The sequence below is a fragment of the Cygnus atratus genome, chromosome 2 (genome assembly GCF_013377495.2).
Source record: "Cygnus atratus isolate AKBS03 ecotype Queensland, Australia chromosome 2, CAtr_DNAZoo_HiC_assembly, whole genome shotgun sequence".
NCBI lineage: Eukaryota > Metazoa > Chordata > Aves > Anseriformes > Anatidae > Cygnus > Cygnus atratus.
The window spans coordinates 50,558,037-50,570,416 of NC_066363.1; the positions used below are offsets into that span (position 1 = coordinate 50,558,037).

At 36.2% G+C, this 12,380-nt stretch overlaps 1 protein-coding gene across 1 annotated transcript; it reads left to right on the top strand.

The window, feature by feature from the left end:
* The first annotated feature begins 707 nt into the window (after positions 1–707).
* PRL (prolactin) lies at positions 708–6,565 on the top strand. Its single transcript, XM_035549738.1, has 5 exons — positions 708–735; positions 2,219–2,400; positions 2,798–2,905; positions 4,300–4,479; positions 6,374–6,565. The coding sequence occupies exons 1-5, from the start codon at positions 708–710 to the stop codon at positions 6,563–6,565; spliced, it is 690 nt and encodes a 229-aa protein (XP_035405631.1).
* The last annotated feature ends 5,815 nt before the right edge of the window (positions 6,566–12,380 follow it).

A 12,380-nucleotide genomic window follows, 5' to 3' on the forward strand; every position in this document is an offset into this window, starting at 1 on the left:
ACATGCAACCTCCTCTTCGTTGTTACACATTATTACTTTTTTAATATAAGAACTGCCCCTGTTTCTCTAAACATACCTCATCCTGAGGACCAGTTATATCATGACTATGTAATCTCTTTCTTAACTGTATGAATCTATATACCCAGGATGTCATATCTATAACTTTACATACCTGTCTTTCCAGAAGCCCCCATTATCCTTCTCTAGACAATTTATGCTGTTTCTTTTACTGTCGACATTGTATTGTTCCCCTTCCCCAAACAGTCAGAATTTTAACATTGGAAGGCTGAACATTGGAAAGCTGAAGAGACAAGGAAGGATGAAAAGACAGCTGTGGGTAGGGCGAACAACAAGCTATAAACATTGTGGATACCTGCCTCAGAATTGACAACTAGAGCTTTCTAGGAACAGTGGCATTTTCAGGGCAAAATTTTGGCATTCTCTTCATCAAACCATACTCAGGATCCCACAACTGAAATTGTTAATGAAATTCCCTCTCACAGTTACAAATAATAAAAAAAATACTGAATATGAATGTGGAAGAAAGGCAATTTGATGTTTGTAATTATCGAGGTAAACTCCACGACCTGTTGAATGTATGCAAAATGGACCCCGGATGGTGTATATAAATCTGGTATGTGCAGAAAATAAGAACAAGTATTGAGACTTCTTTCAGGTGGAGCAAGTCATCCTACAGGATCTCTACCATGAGCACCAAGGGGGCTTCATTGAAAGGTAAGACTTTAGCCATTCACGTGTCGATAACTTTTATGTGTTTTTTGTTTGTTTGTTTTTTACTTTAGATTGAATTTGGAAGTAACTGACAGGTAACAACTCTAGAAACTGAGGTCTTCTAAGACATTCAGTTTTTGAGTAATGGTGAAACTTGTCTCCGCTTCAAATGTTTAGTGTTCAAACCTTGGAATTAGCACGCAGTTTGATCCCTTTTTTACTCAGTTTTTGATCTCTTAAGACTACCTTTGCACTGAGCAGTGTCACTGAAAATTGGTTTGCAGGTTATGACATCTGCACAAAAAAGACTGGATCCAGACTGCTTTGCTACTCACAACACTACTCAGAAGGCAATGACTTAAACTCATTATCATCAGAGTCCAGAAGCAGTCTAGTAATTTTGAAGTAAATGCTTTTATAACTACTCTCAAGTTTCTTCAAGTCTTCTTATTAATAGAATTATTGCCTAGAACACTGTTCTAACTTCAGGACATTGTTCATGGGGGAGGATGATGGTTTACTTTAACATTGTACAAATGGGTCACCTTTCTTGAACTGAGAGATAAAAGGAAGCTTGTCACATGATAAAAATCAGGAGAGCTCTGGTGATATATGGAGTCTATTTTAATTTTGCATCAGTGGTGATTCTAGTGAACCAATGCATGTAGCAGGCCAATTTCCAGAACTAAAACTTTCAGAGCTCAGAATAGCGTCTTTTGTTTATCAAATATTTACTTTTAAAGCTTTCCATTGTCTTTCTGTGCATATTTTATTTTGCTGAATAGAACACTTGACCCTGTCAATGTTAAAGCTTTTAAAAATAAGGTTTCATCTTTTCAATAATGAGAAATCTTCAGTATCAGTGTAGAAGTTCTTCAGAAATGCCAAATATTCTCTGTTTTCTTAACAGTAGGTAATTTAGGGTTAAACTCTAAATAGCAAAACAGCACAGCTGCTAAATCCTTTGAAGGAACTCCCAGGACAGTCAGAACCTTAAAAGAGTGACCTAACCACCTTTCCACAAAAGTAATTTAAACTCCAAATGTTAGCAAAGAAGAAAAGGATTTGTGGGAGGAGAAGAAACAAACAATAAAATAAAATATTTTCCAAACTTATATATCTGTGCAAATATAACTATGTATCTATATTTACACAGTGAAGAAGTTTGATTTTCTTTCTTCCATTTATCACTGTATAATAAAGTCAGGCACAATAGGGAGAGACTTTTGAATACAGTGTACTGTAACACAGGTTACTGTGTCTGCTCAATCTCTGTAGGGTGTTTTGCCGTATATCCAGGATGATGGAGGGGAGGAAGGATAATTGAATGACCATGCTTCCCTCCTCTATTCATTTTCAAGAGTCAGCACAGAAGATGCTGTGAGCACAGCCAACATTATCCTGCATCCTGTTTGGTTACATCCGCCTCTGATAGCTACTTCTAAATGCACGTGTCAGTATTTCCATCCTGGTTTGTTCTAAACAGGTTTGTTGCTGGTGGTCCTTCTGGTGTCCAACATGCTCCTGACAAAGGAAGGAGTGACCTCCTTGCCTATCTGCCCCAATGGATCTTCCAACTGCCAAGTTTCCCTTGGGGAACTTTTTGACCGTGCGGTTAAACTCTCACACTACATCCACTTCCTCTCTTCAGAAATGTTCAATGAATTTGTAAGTACTTTGTCTTTTCCTGAGAGAGAGAACATATAAAAATCCAATTCAGTATTTTTTTAAGCACAAACGTATGTTACCGTATGAAAGCCTTCAATAAGTAAACAAATATAACTGCTGCACAGGCAGTGATAGTCCCAATGGTGACCAAATCTGCTTATAGTGCTGACCATCGCTAAGATCCCCAATGTTTCTATTAAAAAATAGTATTTTCCCATTATTCTTTATCTATGGGACAAGTTTGTGTCTCAAGTTGGTTTTCACTCTAAATACCGGAAGCCTTTGATATTTACAGCATAAAACAGTGATAAAAACAATGGAACAATTACTTAATATAGTCTTTGAATTGCAGCTCTTCTTATTTATATCAATAATGCCTCTCCTTGCTGATCTGCAGGATGAACGCTATGCTCAGGGTCGGGGTTTCATTACAAAAGCTGTTAATGGCTGCCACACTTCCTCCTTAACCACTCCTGAAGACAAGGAGCAAGCTCAGCAGATTCACGTAAGTCGCATTTCTAATGTCATTCAGCGTGAGATAGAGCAGAGGGGAAAAAAAAAAAAAAAAAAAAGGATGGGAAAGCAATAGAGAGGTAGCAGACAGATGGAAATCAGCCCATTCAGAGTAAAAAAGCCAGGAAGAAAAAAGCACTGAAAAAAGACATTTGCAGATACTAAGCTACCGACTATACAGAATATACAAGTCCAGTAACACTTATTTTCCTTTTCCTATATGTTGCATTGTCATTGCATCTTATTTCCAATTACAATATAACTTGCTTTCATGGAGCAAAGCCAGTTATTATATTTGTACAGTACTCAGAATACTAGATCCTTTAAGCATTATTTTTGAACACCTTATAGACACTTATTAACAAACATAAAAATTCATTGGCTATATAATAGGCAGAGGTAAATGGTTTCCCAGGAACTGAAGACATTGATGCTACTTAACAAATGCTAAACAGCTACCCTAACCTTTCCTTACAAAGAGGCAAAAGTGGTCACATTATTGGCCATATACAAAGACCCTAGTGTAAAATACTGCAAACTACTTGCAAAAAGAAACCTGATAAATACATAAATTTAATAACAAACTTAGACAAAGATGAAGACAGTCTTCTTCAGCTTAGCTCACAGACTGAATTTGAAAATACTCTGTAGAAAAAAAGTAAGCACAGGTGTATGAATATGTGTGTGCCAGGGAGAAATCTTAAACAGTTTCACAACAGTAATAGTTTTGCAATGGCAGTGTCTACATCTGGGTATATAAAGTCTGGTTGTGTTCAGATACAGTGTATCTAGGAAAGAAGAAATGGTTGAGGACTACCATAAACATAAGCTTTATGAGTTATTTGCTCACAAGAAAGAATAATTTTTAAAAGCAGAGAGCTAATGCTATAAGTACCATAGTTCAAAGGGGAGGACAGATGAATTATGCAGAGGTAATAAAAGCTATTAGTGGTTTACCATAATTTGCATCTTCCATTCCATACTAAACTTGTTTAAAAATAAATAAATAAATAAATAAATAAATTGTTGGATTTTAAAATGTTCATTAGAATCACATAAAGAGGTGGGTTTTTTTGTTGTTGTTGTTTGTTTGTTTTCCACAGAGATGAAGCACAGTTGTTCCTACTAGTTTGTAATTTGGAGAGGGTTTAAAGATATTTTCCATTAAAATGCTCTAATTGTTTGTGGTATTATTGCAAAACATTATATAAAATATCAGAAATTGCGCAGCAGTATCTAAGACAGGGCTATAGAGCACAGCCAGTGCTCGATCTTGAAATAAATTCCTAGATCTCTGCATCTGTGGACATTACTCTAAATGCCTCCTAACACTGCCAGCATATAGCCTTGTTATTTTAACTGCCTTTTCTTAATGTGGATGACCAGCATGAAGATCTACTGAATTTAGTACTGGGAGTGCTGCGCTCCTGGAATGATCCCCTGATCCATCTGGCCTCTGAGGTACAAAGAATCAAAGAAGCTCCAGACACCATCCTCTGGAAGGCTGTAGAGATTGAGGAACAAAACAAGCGGCTTCTAGAAGGAATGGAGAAAATAGTTGGGCGGGTAAGTATTAGGTCCTTCCAGTCCTTCCAGCCTATTGATGTAAAAAAAACCACATACAGTAGTAAATAAGAACAGAAACAGTGAATTCTGAGGAAAAAGGGGGATACAACATAGCTGAAAAGTTCTCAGATTCAGTTATAATTCTTTCTGCTATCTCGTGATTTCTAAAGAGACAATGTGATGTGATTTGTCTAGCATAATCCAGCATATTCCCAAACCTGCTTCAAGGGAAAGCGTAATCATCAGGACTGGAAATCTTCATTTTATCTTTAAGCATTTGAATTTGCAAATTTTTGTAGGCTGTTTCTGTTTTTTCACATACACATATTTATATGTACATATAAGCTTATTTATACATGTCTGTATACATATAGGTATTGTATATAGCTTTCAGAAATGGATAATGTGTTTAAAATTGTTCTTGAAGTCTGGCCTATTGCAAAGATGTGGCACACAACAAAGTATCTTTCATTTCTCTTTTCCTATCATATTGTTTCTTCAAAACTGTGGCTCTGACTTGGTTCCCCCTACACTTGGAGGGTTAGACAGCAAGGCTGTTTTTTGACAAAACCCATACTCAAATACCCCTTGCTATCAGTAATTGATTGAAAGCTTTACTGAATAAAATCAACTCTGGCTTGTTTATTTTTAAAGGGGCCTCTGGCAGTCCCTACATATCATTCTGTCAGTGAGCAATATGTTAATAAGAGGTTCTGACTTTACTGGCTTTTGCTTAGGCTAGGAACAGTTGGACAGCATTAACAGTACCACCATCTCTGTATCCACCACGTTCCAATGGGTCACTCTTGGTCTCTCTCTTTCAGTTTGGTGACTACTTACTCAGAAACCTTATCCCATCCAGGCCCTCAGTGCATTTATCAGTGCATTTATCAGTGTAATCAAGCACATCTCTATCCCATATTCAGGTGGGGATCCAAGATAACAGTAGAAGTAAGGTGCCATTGCAGTTACCCTGTCACCACCTCCTCATTCACATTGTTTACGGAACAGAGTTGAAGATGAGGTTGGCAAATGCATTAGTGTCAAACCATGTTTTTGAGTGACTGCAGGTCTATTTTTCTTTTTTACCAGTTGCATAAACTAAGTGAGAGAGGCTGCACAGATATACTCCTGTGTGCTTTCATGAAGTATAACTGATGGGAAATAAAAAAGATTCACAAGTACCAATAGGCACAGATTTCTTTCCTACTATGAAAGGTAGATTTCTGTGATGTGAGAAAATGAACGATTGCTTCTTTCAAATGAGGTGATCTAAACCAATCTTCACCTCAGATACTAAGTTATTACACAAGTTCCTACGTGTAGCTTTCTAACATTAGAGGTCAGTATATCACTCACGGCTTTTTTTTTTTTTTTAATAGAATATGAGGTACAATACATCTGAAGATGTATTGTTGAAAGATTTGCCAGCTAGCACGCTCTTCAGGCTGCCTGTTATCAGAGAGACAACCTAAGAGATGGGCTGAGACAAAGCTGGAGAAACAAGTTTTGAAAGCAAGTGCTTACAACTTTAAGGTGGAGGAAACCAGAAGAAGTAGATGCCACTGATGAGTCCATGCATAAAGGAAGGTTTGATTTCTCTGCAAAGTCAGATTCCACCAGACACTGGTTAACACATTAGATCTCTTAGAACACTGACAGCTGAGCTTCTTACATATTTTAGGGAAATAAACTGAAAAATCTGATTGAAATTCACTCAAAATCCGCATGAAGATATAAAACATTATACAGAATAATGCAAACCATAACAGAAAAGACTTTATGAGCTGTACACTACTATCTAGCATTCCTCAAGGCCAGTATTTCTTAATTGTCTGTCCTACATCCAGTCAGATTCATTATTATCTACTACGGTATCATTTTGTGCCTTTAGGTTCATTCTGGCGACATTGGAAATGAAGTTTATTCTCAGTGGGAAGGCCTTCCATCCTTACAACTTGCGGATGAGGACTCCAGACTCTTTGCCTTTTACAACCTGCTGCATTGCCTCCGCAGAGATTCCCACAAAATTGACAACTATCTCAAGGTTTTGAAGTGCCGCCTAATACATGATAGCAATTGCTAAGTACTCCTGAGCTTCATCGCTTACTAAAATCATTCATCATGGTATTCTTGTTGCTTTGCCACTTTTCATTGCAAACTTTACGAAAAGTCACACTGTACAGTGTCAGGATCATCAGTAACTTTCAGGCATGTTTGTGTGAATTCTGGCTGCAACTGTCAGTATCATTTATGTTGGTGTTTTAAAATGTTATAAATTACTTGTATGACAAGAATACACTTTTCTGTCTGATCTCTTTACCCAGTAGCATTTCAGTGATAACTATATCATGCATATACAAATAAAAATATTATTAAATCCAAAACCACATAACACCAAGTGGTATCAATGAACGAAAAATAGCTAGGATGGCTTACACCTTTAGCAATAGCTTCTCCTTTTGGATCTCAGTCTCCAGTTACTGATACATGACAGGATATCTTGCTTCCATTTCTGTCTACACCCCACCCCATTCCCACCCCCTCAAACAAAACAAAACAAAACAAAAAGAGAGAAATAGAGCTAAAAGAGGTGGAACATCAAAAAGCAAATTTTTCACCTAGATTACCCTAAACTAAAAGATATCTAACCTGGCTCAGATAGTCATTGATTCCACAAATAGTCTGCAGATTAAAAAAAAAAAAAAAAAAGTGGCATTTATGGCATTTTAGGGACAGATCCAGATATTTCTATTTCTGTACTGACTGTCTGGGGAAGAAGCATTTCCAAAGTCTCACTACTTTTAAAGTACTACCTGAGAAACCAATACATTTTAACCAGTAGTCCCAATAGGAAATGCAAAGCATCCACTCAGGATCTTATCCACCTACTCTTCACATTCCTCACAAGTGGTGTGATGGTTGCAGTTGTTTAGAAAACTTTCAAGCTATAAACAGGCACTTGCGGAACTAAGCTGTCTGCTGTCCCGAACCCAAAGCGTCTCCATTCATTTTGCATTTAGTCACACTTAGTTCTCCAAGTTTTCATTTTGAAACAGTGATGTTAACCATCAGAAAACTGGAGATACCAAAAAAATTGACTACTTCTAAAAAAAAAAAAAAAAAAGCTTCAAGGAAGAAGCAAAATAGCAGCTGAAGCCATTGGCCATATCTATATACCATCTTTGTAAGCCATAAACACACTCAGCCTTCAGTTCACCATTCAGCTCCAGCAAAGAGGAGCTTAAATTCAAATCAGCTTCTCAGGTGTTTGGCTTCCCACTAGACAAGCCCGCTGCATTGCTCCTGCTAAGCCAGGTGGGAGGAAGAGGAGATGAATTTGAGGACTTAAGCCTCACATTACCATAAAAAAAATAAGCACAACCATAACAGCTATTTGCTACCACGTAAATATACCTATACATAAAATTTACATAGTAGTAAATACCTATTATGTAAATAAATGTGAGATTAGATAATACCAACCGCAACAAAGGTCTAATTTCAACCAATTCTGAGGGAAGTAAAGGGGAAAAAAACTCATATATATATATACACATATGTATTATTGTCTTTTATCTATTCATATTTTCAATCACTGATTGCCTCAGACTTTATCGAGATAAGTATAGACTGAGCCCACTGTTAATGTATATAAAATCACCTGTGCCACAAACAAATTCCTTGTTAGACAAGTCATAAATGCCAACTTTCATAAACTCTGAAAAGAACAAAACTTGGGACATGTGCAACATCAGTTTAACAACACACAGATGTACAACATGACAATAAAGAAATCAAATGGGTAAAATTTGCCAAGCAAAATGCAAGTGCACTGACTAGAATTTAGTATGATCATAATATTCCACTTTCTCTTAAAATGCCAAGGGGGGTGGGGGGGTGGGAAGCATTTTGAAGGGGAAAAAAAGAAAAGACAAAAAACTCCTTTGTAATTATCACAAGTGCTTAGAATTACAGTGAGAGTTCTTATTCAGAAGAAAACATGAATAATGGGACTACTCTGTATTGAGCTGGGAAAACGATTATGTCTCACTGAGTAAACTCCTACCTCAGAATCTCTTTAGAATTCAAAAGCAACTTGATTAATAGGGCAGACAGTCATGATTTTACACTTACACGACCAGATCTAAAACAATTACTTTCATTAACCGTTTAAAAATTACAGTGCTAAAACAACTGTTTAAAACTTGCATGTACTGGCTTTATTGTAGCTTGTTCTACTACAAATGCAAGTTTTTAATTTCATAAAGAAGCACAGAAGAGAAAGGGAAAAAATATTCTAAACAACTGAAAAGCTATCTGGTTCACAGCTGTTTAGCTAAAGGGGTATTTAGAGCTGATCTGGTTAATATTCTGAGTCATCACAGCTGTCAAAGAGACAGAAAGATGCTGAACCCCATGAGCACACTCAAAGATACACCTTCATTGTCAAGTGTCCTAGCACAGACAATGCCTTCAGAATGCAGTTGCTACTCTGAATGTTCAGACCACAATACAGGCAATTGCCAATTCTCTTTTATTCAGTTGCTAATAAGAACAATACATTCTTATCTCACTAATATTTTGTTAATTAGCACATGTTTCTAAGACCTGAGCAACTATTGTCTTTCAACCAATAAAAAGTTACATAGCTAATCTCTTATTTTATACAAAAATGAATAGAGAACAAGGGTGTTCTTTCAAAATGAAAGAAACTGATATCAATTAGTAAGAACTTTATTACAACTGTATTAAATTCTAACTATTCCAAGTTTTCAGCATTCAAAGTGTCCAGTTTTCTGATTACTTATTCAATACCCAAATAGGCCTTATTTAAATCTATGCTGGTTTATTTACTTCTGTTCGTTTAAGATGGCTTAGTAATAGGAGTAACGGCAAGGAAAGGTCCACATGAATGAAATATTGGCTCAATTCTGTTTCCTTTAAAAATGATATTCAAGCTTCCATAGATGGCACTAAATATAAGATAAGACCTTTTGACATGAAATCTAAATGGTATGAAGGTCAAAGCAATTCATCACTGGGAGCATTTGTCACTGAACACAACAGAGATATAGAGATATGCAGAATAAAAATCTAACTTGCTATTCATGACTTGTATCTAGAGTCTAGGACTATATTCAACCACTGGAGCAAACAAATAATTTTAAGGATGATTTTAAAGCCAAAGGAAGGTTTTAAAAGGGGGGGATTTTACTGACTGTATATGTCATTTGGAACCAGGCACTTAATTAGCAATGTAATGATCTCTCTCTCTCTTTTTTCTTTTTTTTTTTTTTTTGAAATCCTACAGAAAGTCTGCAACTGTTGAAATCCTATCAGGAAAAAAAAAAAAAAAAAAGAGAGAGAGAGACTTGGCAAGGCATCTGTACAATACAGTTTACCTTCACGATATTATTTCAAAGGCAATCCACAATTCTAACAACAAGGGATAAAATGTAGAAACCACACATGCCATCTAAATTTAATTTCTGAACAACAGAAATTCTCTGAGGGCTACATTTTAAATTCAGTCTGCTTATTATAAATGAAATGTATACAAACAAATTATGTCAGAGATGTTAACTCAAGATTCATGCATGTATATAACCATATACTATAGAAATGAAAATACTAGAATAATGCATGGGAATAACATCAGAGGCACACATATTCCCAGGGAAATTACTGGGTTTACTGATCTGTGAAGCTATTTACACATATGACTATTTCTATCTTGAGCTCTTAACGACTTGTGGCTGCAAATTACTTCATGAAATCCTGAAGACTGAAGTTGACCCTCAAGATTCAATTCAATTGAAATTTAAGAGTGACTATCCATAGGTTTATATTAGTGTTAAAAAGAGGTTTAAAACTAGTTTTAAAACATAGATACCTTTTTGAAGTTTCTTATGTTGGTATCCATATATAGGAATGAAGATAAATTCAAATAAACATCAATCTACAAAAACAGTAGGAACATCAACCATGGATTTCTCTTTTTTTTTCCAAAGAACTCAATAAAACTGACATAATCACAAATGCATATCAGTGTATACCAAGAAAACCCTCGTTCCTGTGTATTCTTTCTTAAAGACTTTTTTTTCCTACAAGTTACAATGACCATCAGCTCAATACCTCAACAATATGTACTATCCTTGGGATTTTAAAGCTATATTTAGAGACATTCCCACATAATTGAACACTAAAAAAATATGCATTTTCTCACAGTGATTTTTCTTTTCATTTCATTTATTCAATTATGAGGAGGAAATGAAAACAAATGAATAATGGTGCCTAATGTCCTCTGAACCATGTTTTCTTTTGTTTGTTTCTTCACAGGTGAAAGCAGTAAAAATTGTCCTTATGTCCTTAATCTGGGGCGGGGGGGGGGGGGGGGGGGGGGGGGAAGTGTAGACCTCCCATTATCTTTGACTTTTTGGGTTGTTTTAAGGTCCCAACATTTTCCATGGAACACAAAGAATGTTCACCAAACACAATGCCATCTTAAAGGATAATACAGAGCACACCTTTAAAAAACAAACGCTGTCACTTGTTTTGTCATTAATTCTCTTTCATACTGCCATATTTATCCTCTTTTAATCATCCAAAAAGCACTAGACTCTCATGCTAAAAACTCTGTTTTTGTGGGAAAAATGTGTTGTGATAGAATACTGCCTTCTAACCTGTGTCCAAAAGAGAATTTCAGGGTCTTATACTTTCCCTTCCCTTCCCTTCCCTTCCCTTCCCTTCCCTTCCCTTCCCTTCCCTTCCCTTCCCTTCCCTTCCCTTCCCTTCCCTTCCCTTCCCTTCCCTTCCCTTCCCTTCCCTTCCATACTTGCACTGAATGGTAGGGTATATCCGTATTGTACAATCCACATCTTCCTATTTTTCTTCATCAGTGCACAGTAGTAACAAACTAAGTGAAAGGCGGTTATAGAAAGACTTTTGGGATCACAGAAACCCTTGGTCACTGGCTCAAGAAGAATGGATGTGCAGAGATAAATGTTCATTTCCTATATATGACTGACACTGAGCCCCACTAAAATTCCTGAGGATATGCCTTGGACAGAGCCTTCTAGAAGAAATTCCTATATTTCAAAACCATTACATAAATGATAGCAGAGACACTAGACAAAATTTGTTCAAGAACAAGTTCATTACAAACATGTCTTTACATTTTATCCAGTCTGCTATCAAAAAGTGCTTCACCATGCACAAAAAATAATTGTATTTACTATACCACTTTTTTTTTTTAATAAATTATAGGGTTTTTTACACTGAAGAGTTCAGATCAATTATTAAATCATGAGTGACAATGTAAGTCATCAAAAATGTTAAGAGCATTCAGTCTAACTTATCAAAGAAGCTGCAAAACTCATATCATTTCTACCATACACCCACCACATGTTGCAAAGGAGTTTGCAGAACACTAAATACATAACTTGTATGTATTTACAAAGATTAGGAATTAGTTTGTGTGATAAATGCGTTACTCTAAAAATATGCCCACTTAGTGATGGATATTTCTTTTACGCTATCAAGCTGACTACCTCCCTGTACATTTCAGTGTTAAATAAAACAAAAGTTAGTAAAGAATAATACGATTTTTTTACGGGATTATCAGGGTGCCTAGACCCACATTCAGCAACCTGGTCACCATCACTGTACACTAAAATGGCACAAAAAAGGGTCTCTTCCCAGCAAGGTCCTGCTCTGTTTATTTATAATTCAAATAAGAAGGAAACAGAAGTGAGATATAACATAGTTCGTCTCTGTTATTCTTTTTACTCTTTTGCTAAGGTTGCTAATGTTCTTACATTGTCAGAGTATGCAGGGATGTGACAAGGAAGGTCAAGGCCCATTTGGAATTTGATCTGGCAAGGAATGTCAAGGACAAC